Source organism: Primulina eburnea, chromosome 14 (assembly GCF_022965805.1).
Source record: "Primulina eburnea isolate SZY01 chromosome 14, ASM2296580v1, whole genome shotgun sequence".
Taxonomy (NCBI): domain Eukaryota; kingdom Viridiplantae; phylum Streptophyta; class Magnoliopsida; order Lamiales; family Gesneriaceae; genus Primulina; species Primulina eburnea.
The window spans coordinates 843,648-869,055 of record NC_133114.1 but is presented as its reverse complement, the minus strand read 5'-3'; the positions used below and the strand labels follow the sequence as shown (position 1 = coordinate 869,055).

General features: G+C 31.7%; 2 protein-coding genes across 2 annotated transcripts; one reads left to right on the top strand and one right to left on the bottom strand.

Moving 5' to 3' along the window:
• Positions 1 to 16,105: 16,105 nt before the first annotated feature.
• LOC140812660 (ethylene-responsive transcription factor ERF017-like) lies at positions 16,106 to 17,340 on the bottom strand. Its single transcript, XM_073170990.1, has one exon. It carries the CDS (start codon positions 17,205 to 17,207, stop codon positions 16,560 to 16,562), a length of 648 nt encoding a protein of 215 aa, XP_073027091.1. The 5' UTR covers positions 17,208 to 17,340; the 3' UTR covers positions 16,106 to 16,559.
• A 4,959-nt stretch (positions 17,341 to 22,299) lies between these two features.
• Positions 22,300 to 25,395, top strand: LOC140812185 (floral homeotic protein GLOBOSA-like). Its single transcript, XM_073170401.1, has 7 exons — positions 22,300 to 22,605; positions 22,766 to 22,832; positions 23,808 to 23,869; positions 23,970 to 24,069; positions 24,387 to 24,416; positions 24,644 to 24,688; positions 25,071 to 25,395. Exons 1-7 carry the CDS (start codon positions 22,418 to 22,420, stop codon positions 25,227 to 25,229), a joined length of 651 nt encoding a protein of 216 aa, XP_073026502.1. The 5' UTR covers positions 22,300 to 22,417; the 3' UTR covers positions 25,230 to 25,395.
• Positions 25,396 to 25,408: the final 13 nt, after the last annotated feature.

The following is a 25,408-nucleotide window of genomic DNA, read 5'->3' as shown; positions in this document are numbered from 1 at the left end:
CAATGATGTTCATTGGGATGGGTTTACAACGGACAAATTCATACTCTTTGTCTTCTTTGATTTTAAGGCAAGCCTTGAGTTGATTCCTGTCTCACAATGCCAAAGGATCTTCATTGTAATTTTCTTTGATTCTCCTCTTGACATCTTCTAATGATACCTTAGCTTCAAACTCTACTTCATTTGTATGTAGAGTTATCTTAAGGCATTATATATCTTCTGGTTAGAGTTCTTTATCAGCTCTCAACTGGAGCATTGTGTCTCCAAACCATCTAGAATATTTCATTTTTGGGTTCAGAAGTTTTCCTGAATCACCACGCTTGCTGTGAAACTGGATTGACAATTTTCTGTGAAATGCCTCTCGTAGTCTATGGACTATGATTTTGTGAGCACATTGTGTTGTGAACACTAATCTTCTAGTCTCATTTTCTTGTGTATATGACGTGAACATCTGTAGGAAATTATTTCCTAACAATATGTCAGCTCCTGTATCATGAAAATAAATTGGTGGTGTCTTTACCTTGTACAAAGGTGTTTGCCCAGCACCGCCAATCATAATTTCAGTCATCTTAATCCTTTTACATAGAATTAATATTTTTCTGGAAAAATCTCTTCCAGCAATCTTTGGTAGTTCTTCTTCCAAATTATTTGGAAAAACTCCTCGTTTTGCTGTACATATTCCAGCTCCTGAATCAATATAAGCAGCAAAATATTCTGTCTTATATTGTTCATATAACATTCCTACTGGAATATATATAGAGAATGGACTTGTGGTCATTGGATTTTCCACATTTTATCCTCTGCCATAAACTCCATTCCATACTCCAGACGTTTCCAAGGTTTATGTTCCTCAAGAAACTCTAGTCCAAGAATCAGTCGATCTGATTCTTTCCCTGGAATCCCTTGGACATGGACTTCCAATTCTCCGATATTAATCAGTCATTGGTAAGTTCCTATCGTAGGTTGTTCCAAATAGTATATGGTATTACAAGGAAATTGATTCCTTTGTTTCGTAATATCAAATACTATTTCTACTTCCTTCCACCCTTCTGGGCATCTAAGTTTTCCTATTGTAGAAAAACTTTTTAGCTCCTGTTGAGTTTCTATGATAGGCGTTTTTCCTCACCCTTAACTTGTTATTATATCTCCCTGAAAAGATATTCTTCTTGATTCCAATCTAAGACTTTGATTTCTCTGTAGAATCGGTTTGTCTTGGATCTGGATATCTGTTTCCTGTATTAAAGGAAACTCGATTCTTTCTGGATAAATTGCCTGAGCAACTTTTCCGAATATTTCAGGGATTTCAATAAACTCATTTCTAATAAACAGTTCAGAATGATGTGTATTAGATAGAGCATATGAAATTTGCTAGGTAATAGAATATGGCATATTACCTTCTTTCATCAACCTTTTTTCCTTGAAGTTCTGATGCAATGTCAAGACTCAGCTGAAATCTCGATCTGCCAGGTTGTAGGCTATCCTTGGATAGATTACTCCTACAATCTTTCCTGCACAGAGATTTCCTGAGATGGTTCCCAGTACTGAATCTTGTAGATTCCCCATTCTTTTATTGCATATAGCAATATCGATCGGTGAATCTATCCCTTCTTTAAAAGTAACCTTTATCATAATCTGGATTGCTCCAATATGAATCCAGGACATAGTCCTTGCTACTCCTATCTTGAGTTTTTGTAATTCATCCTTAATTTTTTCGGAAGGAATTAACTGCATCTCCATTCTATTTCCTGTAAGTTCCATCGGGATTGTCATTTCCCTCCTAGAAACTTTATAGATTAGATGATGCTTTCTGTTTCTTAGGCCAAGACTTCCTAAGAACTTTTCTACATGTCCTGCAGAGAAACCTTGATATCTCTGTAGACTCGGATTTTCTCTCATGATTCTTTGAACCATGTTATGAGATATTGTTGTCTGGCTGAAAAACCCAGACAGATCTTCATGTGTTTCATGTCGAAACACCTCGTCTTCAGTCAGATTCCGATTCTGTTCCATCAGATTCTTCCTGACTTAAGACTTCTTCTTCTTCATATATACTTTCATCTGAGGTATTGTCCTCAAATCGGTATACTTGAATTAGATCTTGGTAATAAACTGCTTCTTCAATATCTGGAGTAGAATCGAAGCATTGAATACCTCTTTTTTCGTTTTCTGGACAGTTGGTCGAGATATGACCTCTTTCTCCGCATGTCCAGGAATTACAATCCTTGAAACTTTCATTGGCTCGAGTATGAGCTCTTCTGAAAGTTCTCTTCGTAGGTGTTCTTCCTGTGCTTCGAGATGTACTCGATGGTTGGGATGATATCCTACTTCTTGATGGTCTGCTTCTTTGTCCAGATTTGTAAGATCTGGGTTTTTGTCTATACCATACAGTTCTTGGTTTCCAAGAACCTCTTCCACTTCGGGCATAAGGATGAGTCCTAAAACTTTTCCTTTTATGCTTCTGTGGTTTACTTCCAATAATAGTTGGAAGATCATTTTCTTTACAACACAAAGGAGTTCTTTTGTTTATACCCCTTAATCGTTTGTAATTATTTTGTAATGCTGTCAAATGGCACCATTCTGTCAATTTTCTTTTAAGGAAAGAGGCTCTTCGTGCCAATATATCTGGATTTCCAGGTACATATTCTCTTATGAGCATTTCTCTCCAAGGGCTTGACATTTTTGCGAAGAAAAGCTGCATAGCTATATCTTCTTCGACTCCTGAATTCCATCTATATTTAGTGAATAACATAATGTATTCATCCACCAAACATATATCATGTAATTCAAGACTATACAGAGCTTGAGTGTATTTCTTCTTCTTTCTGTATCTTGAGTGTTGAAATGGCTACCCTATTTAAAGTGATACCATTTGTGTACAGTGCCACAACTCAGAGCTCCGGCTTTCGGATAAGGAGATGAGGGATCCAAGGATCAATCACAGGGTGACACCCACAAAGATACCTATCAGTTTGCTAACCTCATCTCTGTAGCAGAGCAAAGGTTATCCCCTACGGAGAGTCGTGCTTCGTGTCAGATCACACGATAGAAGCTCAGGGCTTTTTATAAGCTCTGATACCATTTTAAAGCGGTTTAGTATTAAGATAATTAATTAAGATTTTAAAATTGAAAAGGAGGTTACTTATCAAAATGAATTTTGGGGAGGTCAAATTTTTAATTGATTTTTCGTTGGAGTCTATTTTCCTAAATCTTCCAAACTTGGTCTAACAATTAATTAGAGGCTGATGTCCACTAAAGTGAAAGATCAACAATCAAAGATCAACCAACTGCTTGGGGCCATTATTATCGTGTTTACAGCACACCAAAAGAAAACTAAAAAAAAGGTCACTTCTGTTGACTTTTTTAATGAAATTAATGTTATCTTACGTGTTGTCAAATATTGAGTTTCTATTTCATATTTAATGACCGATTAATGTTGGACAAAAATTTGTGTGAGACGGTCTCACAGATCGTATTATGTGAAACATATCTCTTATTTGAGTCATCCATGAAAAATATTACTTTTGAGTAGGTCTCTTGTGAGACGGTATCACGACTCTTTATCTATGAGACGGGTCAACCCTACCAATATTCACAATAAAAGTAACGGTAAAAACTTGTAAAAGACGGTCTCACGGGTCGTATTTTGTGAGACGGATATCTTATTTGAGTCATCCATGAAAAAATATTATTTTTTATGCTAAGAGTATTATTTTTTATTGTGAATATCGGTAGGATTGACCCATATCACAGATAAAGATCCGTGAGACCGTCTCACAAGATACCTACTTTTAATATTGAAATATTTGAAATCAACACGGAAATTAGCTATATAAAAAAATTAATTTTAGCTAATAAAAAGTATGCATGCACTAGATTTCTTGGATAATGAAAGCTATCTTCATTTTAAATATAAAGAAAACGAAAGTCATGATTGACCTAAAATATAGTCAATTTGGCTAAAGCCTCACATATTAAAGCCTAATTTTTTTCTAGAACAACGTAGACTTATCTTCTTAATTGACAAGGATATCTATCGAGTATGAGGGTCCATGTCACGTTTCGGTCCAAGTCCGTGTAAACGTGACTGTACACAATGTTGTAATCACTATTTCATTATCATTTTCGTAAAGATAAACTCGAGTTGTTATAGAAATTCAATACAACCAATTAATCATGTTCAATTTTTATTTTCAATTAATGTAGGACATATATATAGTTTTGATATGATGTACGTCTACCGTGCACACATATTTGAACACCGATGATGTGTCACTCATCTATTGGATGTGATGAAATATAGAAAAATTGCGCATCCAATAGATGAGTGACACCTCATCGGTGCTTACATATATAGGTGTGTACGGTAGGTATGCAGCATATCAAAACTGATATATATATATATATATATGTATATGTATATATATATATATATACGGTTTTGATATCCTGCACACCTGCCGTGCACACCTTTGTGAGCACCGATGAGGTGTCAATCACCCATTGGATGCGATGAAATATAGAAAAATTGCGCATCCAATAGATGAGTGACACCTCATCGGTGCTCACAAAGGTGTGCACGGTAGGTGTGCAGGATATCAAAACTGATATATATATATATATATATATATATATATATATATATATATATGTATATATATATATATATAAAACAATAAAACACAAAATATATTATTAATTTTACCTAAAAATGAACAAAATAAACTTGATCAAAAAATTAATTTAAAACACAAAAAACTAAAAAAATCAAAATATTGGTTAAACATATAGTTATTGCAATACATCAAATGCGTGCTCCTCAAACACATTTTATAATTATAAATTTCCCCTTTTGTAAACACATATTACTTAAATTAATTTATTGAGTTAATTATGATGCAAGTTTGTCTCCGGAAAATATTATTTTTTGTACATGTGAAAGTAAAAAAGAGCATAAAACCTTTGTGTAAAATAAATGATCGTTTGTAACCCTGTAAATTTGAGCATAAAACCCTTAACTTAGCGTTTTTTTTTTTCAATTTTAATATTTTTTATCAAAACGCTGACAAGATATCAGAAAATAACGCCGTAAAAATAATCAAGTTTCAAAACAAAAAATATAACATGAAAAACATTGCTTTCAAAAAAACATAATTTCTGTTAGAATATATTATTGTTAGTTCTCAAGAGTAAATTAATCATTTTAATCTTTTAGTCTTTATCCTAGCTATATAAACATAAGCATTTGTATTCTTTATTCAGTTGGCAATACTGCAGCTTGAGTTTTTCGCTCACTCTCTATTTCTTCAATTTCAACTCTAATTATAGTTATTTCATGTATTTTTTTATTGCTTTTCTCCATTCATATAAGGATGTTTTCGAAATTTTTTATCTTAAAACCCATAAAAATCAAGATTACTTGTATATCAGACACAAAAAAGACTTATGTTCGCGGTGAATACTAGATATCAAAGTGGCAAATAATTTGATTTTTGTCATACGAAATCTCAAGTTCGATTATTACGAATAAATAATGCAGATGTTCGCCCCGTATTTCAGGTCCGATCTAACTCCATTTCAATTTATTTTGGATCTAATAAAAAAATGGAGAATAAAAAATAGTACACGTAGAAATCTTTGATGTAAAACAAGTGGAACAATTGCTAGCTAGAGGTGGCAATATTAATTACATTTGCAACAAGACTAACCACATGCATATAATTCAAATGGTAGGTGACATTTTAATTAAAATATTATTACTAACATTTTGGTTATTTAGTTGATTATTCGAAAAGCAATTGTTAGGTGCAATAATTGTCCCTGTGTGGTAAAGCGATTGAACCGTGGTGCTTGAGCTGCTATGCGGTTTAATTTAAAATATTTGAATTGCACCATTACCACCAGCTATAACTTTTGGTAAAGCGGCAAACGCTCGGTCCTACAAGAATTTTAATTATCTGGATTATATGATTCGAAAGAAGTTGGGTTTAATGAAAAATATAAAATTGGGGCATTAATATTTTGTTCAAACATTAGTCCCAAAATGTATTATAAATCGTTCGATATAAAGTATGTTTGGGAAAAAAATATTGAGAATTTCAAATGGTGAGAAAGACTACTCTATAGTCCTACATATATTTTGAAATTAAAATAAATATTATATGATAATTACAAGTAACCATATTCAATTCAAAATAAAATAAAATTCGCATCCTATCTATTTAAATAGACCATAACATTTAAATAAAAAATATGCAAAACAATATAATATTAATATTTCTAAAAATCAAATATATAAAAGTAGATTATATTATTAATCTTCATAATCTTTCCAAGTCTTAATCTAATTTTTTTTAAAAAAAATTTATCAAATTAAGATGAAATTTGGAATTCAAATAGGTCACATCAGTCTTGTAAAAGCATGTGGTTTTCAAGTATCTCTATCACACTTGTTTCCTTGAGTCAATCAGTCTCTATTCCATGACACGCACGCAATTTCTTGATGATTCAAGTTGTTTTTTTTAATGATATCCACCTATGACTTAAAACGTCATTTATGTTCAATAATAGCACCTTCATTTTCATGTTTGCGGCATAAACGACTCAACAATCTGGTTCAAAAAATAAGGGCCACTAAAAAAGATAATTACTCTATTTCTACCCATGAGAAGCATCATCATACGTAAATTGAATGCATAAGAATGATACTAATAGCAAAACCGATTCAAGGATACTAATGAAGCCCGACTGACAGTCTATCTAAGTCGATCAGTCAGTCTAAATTCAAACATTCCATGAAAGATCAGTATAATCATTGATAAAAGATCAGAGCTCAGCTGAAATAAACGGATAAAGTTTTCGTACCAACCGTCACTGAATCTTAACATGATGCTAGGTTTATGCACACTACGAGGACATATCAGAAAGGACGATGACAACAACGAAATTTGTATTTGGAAACGGATATATTATTTTGAAAAGATTACCGTTGCTGATTAAACCATAAATTGATCATTTGAACAAACTATGAAGGTTACACAATTACATAATCGATCTCCGAACCATTGAAAACTAACTGATCTTCTCTGAAAAAACCTTTTTGCGAGCTAAACTGAAAAGCCAACACATGTTGATAAGTTAGTATCTGATGATTGTAAGAATTAAATTTGTTCTTAGAATTTCCTTGTGAAATTTGTATAATTGAGATCAGTGAGAAGTCTTACTACTCAAATTATTTTAGATTGAAGTTTAATAAAAGTTTCACTTAGGCAATGTTAAGTCCTATTAAAGTAGGTGGTTTTAAATTTCTTGTAATTATCAAAGTCTTTTAGTGTAATTCTTCTGTGAGGAAAAAGATGACGTAGGTATTCAAAAACAATTTCGTGCCTATTTACTTCTCACTTTACCTACAATAAATACTATTTAGTATAACCCAACTGATTTTCTTGATAAGTAATTTGTTCAAACAGTCTTAGTCAGTTTACTTCTGCAAATTCTATACTGATTGACTTACTGAGATTCCAACTGACAAGAATAAAATTTTAGTGTTACTAATATAATTGAAATAAATTTTTCCGGTCATAACACATTGTTACTCTAATCAATCTTATATTTGTTTAGGTTATGCGTACTTTATCTAAAGCCCAATTTCGTGCCTTAGGTCCACGTAGAATCACATTATGGACCAATTCCATTAGCCGGTGGAGCCAGATATCCAAGAAACATTTCAAATAATGTTATTTTTCATTGAAATTGAAAATTGCAAACTCATTTCACAAAAATTCCCCTTTCCAATTCGAAAAGTTATTTGTTTTTCATTCAATAAAAGATACTATAAAAATCAATTCTAGGAAATTTTGACTCGTATAAACTATCATTTCTCATTTTTAAATTTCCAAAATTTTTCCTTTCAGCCAAAAATCCAAATTCATTAAAATTATTAAATTATTGTTTCACCCTTAAATATAATATTATTAAATTTATAAAAATTTATGTGATACATCATTTTGAATTCTAATAATATTTAGTGATTAAAAAGTTCTAAGTATAATTAATTCAACTCAAAAATCTATGCACATGAATAATCACATACATGTTTGAATTAGTTTTTTGTTCGCTATTAATGATTATTCCGTGTTAAGAATATCTTAATTGTGGTTTAGTTTTTTGTTCGCTATTAATGATTATCTTAATTGTGGTGATGTGTTGCTTAAGGAAAACCATAACTTAGTCGTGGTGATATGTTGTTTTTATGGTGATGTGCAGCTTAAGAAAATCTAGAACACCTTAAGAAGAAACACCGATAGACATTCAATATCAGACATTAGCGCACTTAGAATTCAGTAGTTCAAAACCAGAAACATTAACCATTATGTTAGTCTCTTATAATAACATGTCAGACTAAATCAAATCGCATAACCTTTAAAAGGGACTAATGACATTTGTTTTGTTTGTACTATTTATCAGATGATGTCTCTATTGAAATAAAATTTAGTAAATAATAACGAATATGATACTGAGTGTAAAGAAATTTAGAACTGGAAGATGAAGTTGTTATGTGAAAATATTGAAAATAATCATATATTTATATTTGAACTTGGAGAGGGTGCGGAAAAAATTGCAATATGGTTGTAGCTGAATAAAGGCCCTGGCCCAAAGACTTTTTTCATATAAACAGAGGCGGAGCCAGGATTCAAAATTATCTGGGACTGGCTCCGTCCCATGCTCTATTTAATAAAATAAATAATTAACAAAAAAATTAAAATAAAAAATATGTAAATATTGACTTCATGAAAACATTGAACAAGAGTATTTAATATTTAATACTTTCAAAAACATGGAGCTAAAACACTACTGAAGTTGTGATATTCGATTCTTCTTAGAATAAAACTCATTAATTATTAAATTGTTATCAATTTTTTTAACAAAATCTCGTTCGATGTAGATTACCACAGAATCTCCGAAAAACGCTGCTTCCATCTTGTTACGAAGAGCTGTTTTAACAAGTTTCATTGTTGAAAATGCTCGTTCCGTTGTTGATGTAGAAACGGAGAGAATTAAAACAAAATGAATCAAACTGGTTTTCCTTTTCTTCATTCTTGAGTTTCTTTTGTCCTTGGTGCCGTCTACACTATAAAATATCACTTTAGTTTAACTTATTATGGCTAACTGAATCAAATCAACATTACCAGCACTAAATATTTGTTACTTTAATCCAATAAATCTCCAACAATTATAATTATTCCAAAACAATTCCGAAGTTATCATTTGACAATCTTAAGGCATAATATATTTAAATATAAAATTTTTACAACCTTATAAGTTCGAAGATCCCATTTACATAATTCTGAATTTTTTAAAAATTCCTACAAAATAATAAATTCGCATTTATATTTTCTATATCATCTAAACATCCAAATAATAAATAATCAACACTAAAAATCGACAATCCTCAATATAAAATCTGGAAATTCGAAATAATGCTCAAATAAATTCCAAAAAATCATCGATACCATCAATGGGCTCAAATATAGTACCTACAATCAACAATTTAATATATATATATATATATATATATATATATATATATATATATATATATATATCAATTATCAAAATTCAAAAAACTATAATACCCAAATTTCGAAACACTAAAATCCGAAATTACTTTTAAAATTCGAAATCTAACTAAGAACAATAAGAACGAGCTGTAGAAAGTCTAACACTAAGATTTTCTCGTGATTTTCGGTGAAAACGCCGACCGATGAGCGACAGGTGATTTCAAGACGACAAATAAGTTTAAAAAATTTGGTATTAAAAGAAAGCTTTTGTCGTGGGATTTCCGAATCTACAATCGATTTGGAAAACTGACGATCGATGATGAAGTTACGGTCATTTGAAGTAATGAAAATTGTGATACTTTGAGAGAAAAAATAGAGATTAAGCAGCAGACAAGTGATTGGGTCTTGGGGCTAATCAACAATTTTTTTAAAATAAAACATATTAATTTTTTTTTTTAAATTAGGTGGGGCCGGATGGCTGGAGCCTAACCCAGCCCCTGATATAGCTCCGCCCATGATTGCAAAGATGACGTTGAAATATGAATTTTTATTTCATTCAAAACAAAATAACATTGAACATAATTAAAAGTAATTATGATTACATATAATTAAATTTTATACACATAAAAAAACAAAAACTAAACAAAAATACACACAATAAAAGTTTCAAATGTTTAAAAAATGGATGATTTCACTATTTTTATTGTCAGCCGTCAATTCGCCGTCTTAGTACATAGATTTGTAATTTTATTTTAATTGTTTGGTATTTTTTTACCCAATTGTTGATGCATGTGACATCGGATATACCAGAAACGTCGTCATAATTTCTTTGAAATATCAACATTCCGATTAAAAATGACTGAAATAGAAAAAATATAAATAGTTGACTAAGATTGTAAATTTACCAATAACATAACAAAAAAAAATGAAAAGACGAAAAATGTAATTTTTCTCAAATATCTAGTTTTAAGTAGCTAGGCTTTGTACTCAAAATTATTTATGCCCAATTCTATTCAAAGCTTATACAAATATGACGCAAATTTTTGAGAAATTAGAATATGTTAAATACCTCTTGTCTTCTTATTATGAGTAAATATCAATAGTGTCGAAATCTTATATATGTTCTGGACCACGGATTGTTCGTAAATCTTCCAAAGTGGAAGAGGTCATAAGTTGAAGACCTAAAACTCCCAAATTATTTTTTTTTTTAAAAAAGAAAAAAGTCAAAAACCTTATGTTCCTCCATGAAGTAGATGTCATATATAATAATAATACACGTACGCTGATTTAAAACATGGTGTGTTTCACACACGCAATTCCTTGTCTTCTGATTTGAGTCATTAATATGTAGAGTGGGTCTCATGTGAGACCGTCTTACGGATAATCTGTGAGACGGGTCAACCCTACTCATATTCACAATAAAAAAGTAATACTCTTAGTATAAAAAAATAGACAAAAACTTGTGTGAGACGGTCTCACGGGTCGTATTTTGTGAGACTGATCTTTTATTTGAGTCATCCATGGAAAAATATTACTTTTTATGCTAAGAGTATTATTTTTTATTGTAAATATCGATAGGGTTGACTCATCTCATAGATAAAGATTAGTGAGACCGTCTCATAAGAGACCTATTCTAAAAAATAATACTTTTTAATGGATGACCCAAATAAAAGATCCGTCTTATAAATACGACCTGTGAGACCGTCTCATACAAGTTTTTGTCCAATATGTAACTTCAGCACGTTTCATATTAAAAACATGGTGCGTTTCACGCACACACACACAAAGTTCCAATCAAATAGCGAAAAGCTCGTACGAGGAAACTTCGGAATTTTATTACAATCAAGTTTGGCGTATGAGTGAGTGAAGAGATTGAGTTCATATTTGTAATCCCAGCTTGACATTTGGCCGGTTACAACTCATATATATATATATATATATATATATATATATATATATATATATATATATATATATATACTATTTATTAAGGTTGAGCACCTTATAAAAACTGCCAAGGAGGATATCATCTTTTTTTTCAGTTTTACCCTTATATGCTACTAATATTACACTTTTGTTTTTTTTTTTCAACACACACTTTTATTTTTATTTTTTTTATTTCAATCATTCAAATATCAATTCAGTCCCTCCATAATTTGTCAATTTTAAATTTAGTTCATCGATAATAATAAAAAAGATTGTACTTACACGTAACGCGTGTGCAAAGTAACTAGTATATTATTAAGTTTGAGACATTTAGAATAACTAACTTTTGATGTCATGGTCTGTTTTAATAATTATAATTCATATGTAGCTCAGCAAATAGAGTATTTGTTTTCTAAACATCAAATTGTAGGTTCAATTCTTATTTTGGTCTTTTTTTCTTTATTTATTTATTTTTTAAATTTATATATCAAAACTACATTATTGTCATTCGCTATCTCTTATAATCATATTTAAATATAAACCAAATAAATCATAAAAAAATATTATGCAAATACGCAACGTGTGCTTCGAATACGTGCTATCGTGTGAGATAACGCACCATATTTAGCTAAAGGCAAAAACTTGTGAAACGGTCTCACGGGTCATATTTGTGAGACAGATCTCTTATTTGGGTTATCCATGAAAAAATATTACTTTTTAGGCTAAGAGTATTACTTTTTATTGTGAATATGAGTAGGATTGACCCGTCTCACAGATTAAGATCCGTGAGACGGTCTCACATGAGACTCACTCTTAGCTAAATTATCATATTCCAGAAAAGATCCCATTTATAGTACTATATTGCAATCTTTGCAAGAAATAGGGCATTAACACATAAATCTAGACAATATTTTTATGTCAAATTTTTTTTTTAATAATAAATATGAAAAAATTCAAATTATTTCATAGATAAAGTTTTTTGAGACATCGTTGATCGTATACGTGTTATCGTGTGAGATATCGCACCAGATTTTTCGAGCTGAAATATTAATTGATTGAAGTCCCAATCAATCTTTATCTGTTTGGCCTTTATCTTTTTTATCATGTGGTCAATAGATACTTTTGTTATCAATATACAAGCACAATCAACAATGTATAAATAAACAAGATAGATAAATAAATAAATCTATATAAAACTAAAAATTTAAATGTCCAAAGATATATTTCTATTTAGAGCAAAAAAATGCAACTCACCTTTTTTACATGTAATGTTATTCTTACAATTAAAATTGAAACGTCTGCCTCTTTTATTGCTTTAAAAGTACTAGAATTTTTTAAAAAAAAAAACACTCAATTTTGGCCATATACATAACCCTCATGAAAATATTTTTATAAAATACTTCACTCTTTTAAAAATAAAATACCAACTATCTAGCATTTTAAAAATCAAGTGCAATAGTCATAAAATGAAATCGTCAACTGTTTTATCAAACCCAAAAAATTAATAAGTTTGAAAAGTGTAGCCCATACTAAACCTCTCAAAAATCTCTCAAAAAGCAAAAATAAGTAGTCTTAAAATCTTTAACATAATTCATAAGTCATAATCGTAAATGCGAAAAAGTAGAAGCGCTGGTCCTCGGGTTGTGTGCAACGACAGTCCAGTATAATCATCCGTCAAAGCCTCCCTCAACCTCACTTGCATCCATCACACCTAGTGAGTCTAAAGACTCAACATATCATAATATTTATAGCAAATAATATATATAAAACCATATGCAACAGTGAAAATACTTTTAGGTAAAAAAAACATTTCATGATATGCATAAATAACTTTAATTTTTTTCCTTACCATGACATAAAAACATTTTAACATGATCATAAAATTTTCCTTTTTCTATTCCTTTTCTTTTTCCTTTGTTGAATTTAGATCGTTAATTCATAATTGTGACTTTCCTCAACATGACATGACATGAAAATCGATGGATCCATTTACGTGAAACCTCAGTACTGGACGGCGGGGACATCAACGACACTCTCACCGATCAACTGAGCCTTGGCCTATCATGATCGAATAGAAATACGATCGTCGGGGTTCTCTCGGGGCCTTTTCCCAGAAACGGGTTCTCTCTGGGACCTTTTCCCCTCACGACATTCACATTCTTACCGTTACCACAAAACCGTTACCACATACATTCGCAATGATGGAAACACGATCGTCGGGCTCCCACTGGGACCATAACTCTCATGACGTCGCCAATATTAACGAATTAGTCACAATCACTTCACTTTCTTCAACATTTTTCATTGACATCACTTTAGAAAAATCATGAATAATATTTACATTTTTTTCTTCATTTTGAAACCAAGCATGCAACACATCTTTTAAATGCCCATATTTAAATCATAAAAATCATAGACATTTAAAAATCATAATTTAACATATTAAAATCATAGACATCCATAAACATTTTAAAATAAATATTTTAGCATATTAAAAATCCGTAAACATTTAAAATAAACGTTTTAACATCTTAAAAATTCCTAAATATTTAAAATTGACATATTAACATATAAAAATTCATAATCATTAAAAATAATCATATTAGCATATAAATAGCATTCAGGACACTGCCATGACGCTTACTATTTCTAGGTGTAAAAAAACTGTTTTACCCCTATATGTAAAATTTCTCGTTTTTGACCTTTTTCTTAATTTCACTGACTCTAACATGTCCCAAATAATTATTTAAGTCTATATGAATTTTCTCATATTTTTATTTAACTTAAATATTAGACCTTTTCATTTATCTTTAATTAATTGTTTTGACGGTGTTTTAATCCTGAAAAATCCCAAACTTTAATATAAAATTCCTAAATTCTAAATTCTGTCTTTTATATATTTTAGCCCTTATGGACCATGACTCGACCCCCGTGAGTCGTTTTCTAATTTTTTTCTTTATCTAAAAGCCCTATTTGACACATAAATTTCAACCCCGAGCCAACTTCCGATTTTCACGAGTTACCCCCGAACCATGTTGGTCCAAAACTTGCCCAACATCATAAATTAGCCTAATGGACCCTAATTTTACCAAGAAATCAACCCAATACCCAAAAACGAGCCACCCCAAGTCACCCTTGAAAACGGCCGAGAAATCCCCTAATAGCTAGGACTCTTCTTGTGCGTCCAGGCCCCTACCCGTGAGCCCAGACCTTGAACCAGTCACTCACCCACCTTCCTAGGACTCTAGTGCATCGCCTTGCCCCGACCCTTGAACCCCAGGCCGAGCCCTCAAGCCCCTGGAAGCCTCAGCTTCCTGCGCATGCTGGGCGCTTTCTCGGGTAGAGTCCTAGCATGGCTAGGACTCTTCCCCAGCCCCTAGCTTGAGTCCTAGCATGGCTAGGACTCTTCCCTAGACTCCCCCACGACCCTGGCTAGCCTCCATACAGAAGCCAACCTTCGCCCAGCCGTGGAGTACCAAACCCTCAACCCTTGACCCCCATGACAGTAACTCTCGTTTGTAGCTTTCGTGGTTTGCCTCCTCCTGTTTGTGGTGTTTAGTGCGTGCATGGGTGACTCTAAAACATGTGCACAACCTACCTGATCACGGCCTACATCATGGCAGTCCCTTATTCATGCATATGCCAGTTTATGGAATTAAAATCATGAGTTTAATATACAAGAGTGCAGAAAACCGAAAATTTCAGAGAATTACTTTATGATCTTCATGCAACCAATATTTAAAACAATTATATGATATGATGGATGAGAAAAGGAAGATTAAGGCATGCCTTTGCGTTATATACGCTCGAATATTCGTTGATGACGAAGAACGGGACGCAAACGTTGGCTTGTTTCCTCTAGAGCCCTTCGAAAATCCTCTCCAATTTGTGAGTGTGTGAGTGCCGTGAGGTTGAGTGTGAGGTGGGGAGTTTTCAGAATAAAAATTTAGGTGGCCGATGGTTTGATGATGAAGAATAGGGTTTAACATATTTTATATCTAATTAACTACTAACTAGGCTTTAGGCCTATTAAGCCTTAAAACTAAAGCTCATTAGTTTTAATTAGGATTAATAAAATTTAACCAAAGTTTGGATTAATTAAACATGTGAATTTATTAGCCGGGTTGCCAAGAAGTTCGTATTTTTGTTGAAAATAAACACCGATAAAATTTACGTCCCGACGTATAAAATCACCTCAAAACCCCATGTTTTCGAAAATAAGAAAAAAAACATCACCCTTAATTTAAATAATTAAAAACATTTATTTAATAAAATCATTTTTCATTTTTAGCCATCGATCTCCGTTCCTCGATCGTAGCGCGAATAACCTTAAAAATACATTTTAATGCAATCATGTAGAAAAGTATATTTTAAACATGCAATTATGCACAACATAATTAATTAATACAATTAAAATATTTAATCAAAATACAAAAGAATTTAATAATTGCATGCATGTGGTTTACGTGGACCTTAAAATTTTCGGAGCGTTACAAAAATAATCACAATTTTGATTGAGGAATGCAGAATAAAAAGAAAGTAAAGTAACAAAGTATTGTTTCGTTAAACATTTAAAATAGCTAGTAAATAAATATGGATTTTTCTAAATTTAATGTGGCATCATGGTTTTTCACATTCTTGAATTTAAGATTTTTTCCCCCCAATTATACTGTATATTTTATAATACAACTCCCCAAAAACTGGAGTTTTTTTTATTTAAACTAATATTTTTTAAAATATACCTCATTTGTTTCACATAAAACTTACAATATTTTTCAAAACAAAATTTTAGAATACTGAATAGATCATTGGATAGAATGAAATATAACTCCACATAACATAATGTTTTTCCAAATTTATGACTTTCCTCTGTAAAAACATATATAAAAGGAAGTCAAAAAAAAAAATTAAAAGTCAATTTTCAAAATTTCCCGTGATCCCAAAAAAGGAGACATGTTGAAGGTGGTGAAACACAAAATTTTATATATATACATATATATATATATATGTGTGTGTCTGTGTGTGTGCATAACATAAAATGTTTATGTCTCGTTCCGACGAAATTAAGATATATATTCCTCAAAAATTCCAAAGAAAAGATGGCTCATTTTCAAATATAATGTTGTGGTCGTCGACGTCGTCGTTTCCGGCGGCGATATGTGGCGGCAAGTAAACATCATAACCGGGCTCGTGAAAAAGCTCAAAATCTGGAACATGGCCCAAAATTTCGCTGCCAGCATTTTCATCCGATGAATTCAGCATATTAAGAAAAGACCAATCGATCGAATTCAAAGATCCATCTCCTTCCGAATTCCACGACGGTGAAGTCCCTTCCATTTCCTGATCATCGCCCCCAACCTGAGCCTGATCAAACTCAGCATCTCCCCCCGTCGGCAGGCCCGAGCAGCTGCTATTACCATACTGCTGCGAAACGACCAGTATTTCAGCAGGTGACAGCGAAGTGCCGCCGGGAATATTCGGCGGGTCGTCAGGGAAGTTGAACCTAGCATTAGGTCCCCGAAGGCAAAAAAGGGCGGCGTCAAACGACCGCGCGGCCTTCTCGGCCGTGTCGTACGAGCCGAGCCATATCCTCTCCCTGCTGTTGGGAAGCCGTATCTCCGACACATATTTCCCCCACTTCCGCTTCCGCACGCCCGTGTACTTGAACTCCACCTCATTACTCTTCGACACATTACCGGACGAAGATGAATCTCCTGTCTTAACCATTTCTTTCAATTTCTCGATGCCAAATCAAGAAATAACAAAAAAAAGGAAAGAAGTTAAGGTTATCACAAAACGGTTGCAGTCCCCTTGAAAGGCGACAGAGAGAATTGATGCACATATATACACACACACCCACACACACAGACGTCAAAAAGTGAAGTCTCAGCGTGTTGAAACAGATGAGAGGACAAAGTCCAAATGAGCGTAGATTTAGCTAGCGGGTGGGCCGAAAGGTTGAATTAGAATCCATCGCATCGCTGGCGATAGGAACATGACGGGGCGGTAGGGTGGGGCATTGAGTCTCGTGGTCCTTTTCATGCTATCGTCTCAAAATTTTTTGTGTGCTAAATTTGAGGAAGATTTCACGACTACGTAGGATATTTTTAAATAGTTCCTTTCATGTGGGTATCAGCTAGGTGCGTAAATGAATTGAATCGTCTCAAAAAAAAATTTTGAATAGCAAACTTAAACATCAAACTTTTTCCAGTCAAATTCGATTCCGAAATATTTTGAATTGTAATAGTGTGAATTTGATACAATGTATATATCAGTTTTGATATCCTGTACACATACCGTGCACAATTTTGTGAGCACCGATGAAGTGTCACTCACTCATTGGATGCGTAATTTTTCTATATTTCATCACATCCAATGGGTGAGTGACACCACATCGGTGCTCACAAAGGTGTACACGGTAAGTGTGCAGGATATCAAAACTTTTATATATATATATATATATATATATATTAGTAAAGACACGTTTTTTTTATTTCTTAATACAAATTAAATATATTAAATAATTACCAAAAGATATTACTACACGTGTCTATATTATTATTATTATTATTATTATCACTATCATCAAGTGTGAGTTATTTCAAATAACTACATCAGCCACAAAATATTGATTGTTAAAATATCTTTATTTTTTTAATATTATGTTATGTTCCTAAAATAAAAAAAAACTATAAGTTCTATGATACATAACATAAATTTGTTTTGTAATCTTTACAAGGATATCATGTCTGTGTGACTGCACAATAAACTCCTATAATAATTACTTCGTATTTGTACTTATTTTACAAAAATAATAAACTTAAGTTGATTTTCAATGTAATTCATTATAAATTTTTAATTTTTACCACGTGAAACAAGATGTATCACATATATAACATTTTTCGAGTATATGTTTTCGCGTTCACAAACATGAATGTTCAAAAATTTCAAAATTAGATTCGAACTCGAACTCTTTTATGATAATAATTTCTTGATATTTCGGCTCAATTCGGATTTAAATGTTTAAATTGGAAAATAAAGGTCTACAATCTCCATCACATCATTAGGTATACCTACACACTTTAATAATCTAGGATTTGACTTGTGGGAGATTGCGGGCGAATTTCCATCAACGGCTGAGAATGCTGGGCAGACATTTCACGAGCGGTGTTGATTGAAATGTGGCAACATATAAGAAAGAAATAATTGTTTTCAAAAATAACAAAAAAGTGCAAAAGTCGCCCTTTTCTATAGCACGACTTCCATTCCGTGAAAGTTTCAACTTTATTTTATGTCGGAAGTTTGTTCCGAAATTTGATATTAATTGATGGAAAAAGATGGTCTTTAGTCTTGTATTGACTTAAATTTATTTGTTTATTACATAATAAATAAATAATTTCATTGATTTTATATTTCATCGCCCCTACTTTTTGGGTTCATGTTCAGATTATCATGTCAAAAAATATACAGGTTGGGAGAATGTGTAAAATTTTAAAAGGAACTCAAAATTAGAAGCCAATTTTGTTGACATCTGGTCAGAGCTTTTTGTGTACAATAATTATGGGTGGTATTTATATCGTATCGTACCGAAAAATCATATATCGTATGTTGTACTGAAAATTTCGGTATAAAAAAACTCATACCAATACCGTACTATACCGAACATTTCGGTAAATATAAATAGCATATCGATTATACCGAAATTGTATGGTATACCGAGATTTCGCTATTGTATCAGTATATACTGTTTTATACCGATGAATTTATTGTTTTAAAATATTATAGATTTTAAATTTTTTTTATATTTTTTCGGTATTTAGTAATTCGGTATATATCGAAATTTTTAAATTGCATACCGTTACCGTACCGTACCGAAATCTTCGGTGTACCGAAAATTCGATAAATACGGCATTTTTTCGGTACGGTAATCTCGGTATACCGAAAATTCGGTATTTTTTCCCACCTCTAACAATAATTGTCACTATTTCTCTTATACAAAACTCAACCGTATTTGTATGGACAATGGAAGAAATTACATGGGAATGTTACATCGATTGTAGGCGTAGTATGCCCTATGAAAAGTTATATGGGACGTATCTACGAATTTTAAATACAAGAAAATAAAGATTCTAAGTGGACATATACACTTGGTACGTAGGTATTAAAAATTTTGCGTGTAAAAAATATATATTCTATTAAAGGTGAAAGTTATTAAAAATGGGTTTTCATTATAATTCTTGTCTTCTAGGTGATATGATCGTTTAAAAATTTGTAACTATAGATAAAGAAATATTTTTTAGGATGACGTTGTAACATAGTATTCTAAATTTTAAAATTTCACATGTCTAGAAAATTAGTTAACCGGATATAAACTTATAATTTATCGGTAATTTGTTTTTTTTTTTTCGAATTCAAAAGCAAATGGAAATCTCATTCTCAAGTATATTGAATGTACCGAAATCAAAACCATAGTATGATAGTCCGGTTTCTCTCAAGGAAGATATCATATCCGAGTCCTTTATAGAGGAAGATACGAGTTGAAAGAGGTTCCCGTTTGATCCAACTCGACTCTAAATTATTGACAAAAACTTGTGTGAGACAGTCTCATGGGTCGTATTTGTTAGACGTATCTCTTATTTGAGTCATCCGTGAAAAAAATATTATTTTTTATGGTAAGAGTATTACTTTTATTGTGATTATGGGTAGGGTTGACATGTCTCACAGATTAGGATCCGTGAGACGGTATCACATGAGACCTACTCTAAATTATTTTGGATCCAACATTTTATTCACGAGTTGGGTTGGGTTGGGTCCCGACCAAAATATTTTGGGAAAAAAATTTTATTTTCAAAAAGTTAAATAAAAAATAACCGATGATTTATAGTCTATTTGACATCAAGATTCAAATTTGTGACGGATTTTTAAGTTCGACGCTCAATTATAATAAAATTCAGCTAAAAATAAATAAATAAATATTAGTGTGAAAAGCAAAATAAAAACCCAATTTGACCTCAAACTAGATGGGGCTTGGATTACATCATTTGTTGCTCTTGACCCACATACAATCCAAAGCCCAACAATGCCAAGCAAAATATATAATACATTCACCTTCAAGAGGGAAAAAAAATCCTACACATGTTAAGAAAAAGGCTTTATATGTTACAAAATAAAAAATATATATTTAAAATATGTTGAAATTTTGTTATATCTTTTTGAAACAACAATTTATCGTGCTTACTTATTATCGAGCGTTAGTCGTTTTATCTAAAGCTATAACTGGTAGTAACAGTGCAACTAAAATATTTTAAAATGTACAAAAACTCAAGTATCACGGTTCGATTGCTCTTACAACAAAGACATTTATCGCATCTAACAATCTCACTCCTAATAATTGCATTCCTTGCGGTCAATGAGAACCAAACCCGTGATCTTGGTTGGCACTGATACCAGTTGTATGAGCGAGCGATTGCCACTTTACCAAAAATTATAGTTGGTTGTAACTGTGTAACTCAAATCGCTTAAACTGTATAACAACTCAAGCACTACAGTTCGATCAATATTTAAGCAAATACAATTATTGTAATCAACCTTGTATCATAAATTTTCAAGTTTTATAAAAATTAAACAAAATAAATAAATAAATCACATCATTATAATATAAAATCATAACTCTCGTAAGTAACCGTGAGTTCTTGACCATTACCAAAGTCAATCTAGTTTTGGCAGTTTGACTCAAAAAAAATAAGGCCTCTAAGGCAGTGTAAGAATTTCCAGTCCCATCTCATCTTTTTCGCCATCAGTCATTCTTTGTAACCCTAAAAAATTCATCGATTTGATTTTTTAATATTGAATTTTATAAAATTGTTATATTTTTATTACTTAATAGCTATAATATTAACTGGCTGACAATCAATTTGAAAATTATAATTTTTCTAAGGCACGTGTGCGCAATCCCAATTAAATGCTTGAAAACTCACTTCAAAGACCAACTTCTAATTTTATTCTAATCATTAATATTTTAAATAAAACCAAGTTAATTTCGGTGAGAATTAATAAAGTATAGTATCGAGCATAATTATTTATCTTTGAAAATAACAGTTTCAACTTCCAATTAGGAGGTTGTTTGGTTAAAAAAATTTATTAGCTTATTTAAGAGGGTTTCGAGCATTGTTACCTTCATAAGCTATATATTTTGTAAAAAAGTATTTATCCTAGGTTACTTTTCAAAGGCAAAAACTTGTGTGACGGTCTCACGAAACGTCGTATTTTGTGAGACATATCTCTTATTTGGATCATCCATGAAAAATATTATTTTTTATGCTAAAAATATTACTTTTTATTATGAATATCGGTAGATATGACCTGTCTCACAGATAAAGATTCGTGAGACGAATTTCACATAGAAAATTTTAAGCAAAACCAAAAAATTCGTATTCTTTTTTTTAAAAAAATGATTGGGGATAAACATATCCATTTTTTAATTGATTAGAGATGACATATGATGCAACTAGTCCCTAGCTAGCTATTGATCTACAATATTCCGAAATCAAGTTTAATGTGATCTTTCTGCAACAAAAGATTAAAAGACACTAATTTTATTACAAAAGAGCCAAGAAACCAAAGGATAATTAGATGATGCAACCTCGGATCAAACTTGTAACAAAATCAAATATTTCATACACAAGATTTATTAAGTGAGTTGGCTTGGCAATATCAATATATACCTTATTTGTCTGAGCCTTGTAAAGTTTCTCATCTCCCAACCCTTGTAAGGAAAATGCCATTACGCCAATCTCTCTCTCTCCCCCCCCCCCCGGGCACCCACTAATGTTTTGGCCCAACTCTTTTCATCGATCCACAGCCATTCATTTGGTTATTAATAGTTTTTCAGGACAGTTTGCCTCTGCTACGATTTGTTGTTGAAGATAAAAAAAACTATGGGAAGAGGCAAGATTGAGATCAAGAGGATCGAGAACTCGAGCAACAGACAGGTTACTTACTCGAAAAGGAGAAATGGGCTCATGAAGAAGGCCAAGGAGATTAGTGTTCTTTGCGATGCTCAGGTTTCTGTGATAATTCTTGCTAATTCTGGCAAGATGCATGAGTTTTGCAGCCCTTCGACAACGTATGTTTTTAGTTCGTTCATTAATAGTTTTCTCCGAAAATCAAGAAATGAATAAATACCTAGCTTGTGTGTGTTTTTAGGTTCTTTTTTTGTTTTGTTTTCTCTTTCTTTGGGATCCGAGGAAATTGTGATTAGGGTTTTCTTGATTCTTGATTTGAAGGTTTGTTGACATGTTGGATCAGTATCATAAGCTCTCTGGGAAAAGGCTTTGGGATGCTAAACATGAGGTAATTAATTATATTATATAAGGAAAAAAAACCTAGGAAGTACAGTTTTTTTAGCTGAAATTAACGTAAAATTTCTCAAAACTTTGAATTTGTTGAAATATGAATAACAAGTATTTGTTAGGAGATTTGCTTGTTCTAGATCTGGACTTGTTCTCTTTTATAATTTCTGATCTCATTTTCAACTCATGTTTTGGTAGTATTCTGACCATGAAACACGAGAATGAACTGCCTGAAATGTTACATCTGTTGACAGATCTGGTAAGAAAAATGGCAAATCTTTATGTTGCAAGATTAAGGAAACAACCTAGGGGTGTCACTTCAGTTTCCTAGCACATTAAAGGAAATTTAATGTTTTGAAAATGCCCTAATATATAGATCTTGGATATATAATATTTGAGCTCCCTCTTTTGTGCAAACGAGCTATCTGATGATCCAACTTCTTTTTGCCCTCTGGTTCTAAGGTTGAAATAGTAAAAATTAAGAAGGGAACTTCCCACATTTTTATAACTAGTTAACTTATGGCTAGTGACTTGAAAGTAGATCAACCTAGGCATTTTAGTAGAACTAGGGATTTATTCAAAATTGTCGCAATGCAAAAAATTACATATGAGGAGAAAAACTACTTATAACTATAAAAAAGTAAATGGATACACTACTTCTGTAAAATCCAAACATCGCTAAAAACCTCTGTGGAAAGAAATATGTTAACTCTTTATATTTTCAAATCTTGTACACACGCACCCTTGTCGTATGTGTTTTTTTTTTTTTTTTTTGTGCTTAAGATTTTAAAACACGTGCTTAAGAGATCTATTTTCTCATTGAATTAAGGATTTATTTAACTGATTTTTACTACTTATGTGGTGAGTATTAATTAATTTGACGAGTTGATTTAAGCTATCTTATGATGGATTTCACATGAATTTACTCGCATTTGAGTTTGAAAATTGTTTATTTGAAATAAATGCATATATATAGCAATTGGACAATGAAATCAACAGAATCAAGAAGGAGAATGACAGCATGCAGATTGAACTCAGGTTCAAGAATCTCATAATTAATTTCTCTCTTAATCGATCATAATTTATATTTATCTTCAACTTTATAAATTAATTTTTTTGATTATAAAATTAATTTTAGGCATCTGAAAGGAGAAGATGTCACAAGTTTGAACTATAAAGAACTGATGGTGTTGGAGGATGCCCTTGAAAATGGGACTTCTGCTCTCAAAATCAAACAGGTAATAAATAAACTTAAATTTTACTTATGTTTCTTTTTATTTCATCGACCTACAAATTAATTAGTCACTTTAATACAATTATTGGATGAGGAATAGTTTTTGAGTAGTAAATATTACTATTCTGTATAGTTTAAAAGATTTAAATTGCAAAATTTCATCTACGATGACTTTTAGTAGATTAATAAGTGATCGATATCGTAATATTCTTTTTTGTTAATATAATGGTGTCTATTTTCTTAATCATTAGATTTTAGTTTCTTGGTTCATGTTCTTCATAATTATTAAGAATCTGAAAATTTTTCTTTTGATTGTGGCAGATGGAATTTGTGCGGATGATGAGGAAACATGTACAAATACTTATGGCATTGTCCAGCTTTCGATATTTTTCCTCTTACATTATTATTCAAGTGTCATTTATCTTCCATTCATTTTGATCTTTAGCACAATAATCATGAATTTCTATAAATCAAATAAAAAAAATTTGAAATTTTTTTATGAAATATACTTACTACATTTGTGCTTATTTAATTATTATTCTTCGATCAATGATTTGTTTTTTCTTGGAATGGTTCAGACAGAAATGATGGAGGACGAGAATCAGAGTCTCCAATTTAAGTTGGTATGTTAGCTCCCTACAGTGTCATTTCCATTCAAGTTTTTCTACCAAATTAATGTTTCTCCTCGTATTGAGGTATTATGATATTTTTTTATTATTATGTTCTCGGATTCAGCAGACGGAAGACGAGAAAATTGCAGTCTTCGTAATTTCTAATATCTTTCAATTTTTGACAATTTTATTCATTTTTTCAATTGAATACTGATATAACATTATACATGTCAGTGTCACTCTGAAAAAAATACTAAAATGAAATTTGGCAACATGGAGAAAAAAACACGCAATAAGCAAATATACAATACCAAAATTTCAATTTTTCCGTAAAACGTAGATAATTTGATAATAGGATTATCCATATATCATTTTGAATGTTCATGTATAACAGGGCCAACTCCACTTGAACCCCATGGATGAACAACATGTGATGGAGAACCACGGTGCGTACGATCATCATCAACAAGCTCATGTTCCCGACTACGAAGCTCACATGCCTTTCTCCTTTCGCGTGCAACCGATGCAGCCGAACTTACAAGAACGCTTTTAGAAAGCCGATTTAACGGCTAACGATGGCGATATCTGAACTTTCATAAAAAAAAATTCGAAAAAACGTGTATTGATGTCAGCAACTATCAGTGTGGATGGAATGGATGGTGAACTTTGAATGTTTAATTGAAGATGTTTCAATAATAATATAGTATTGCTGTTTTTAATGTTATTATTATA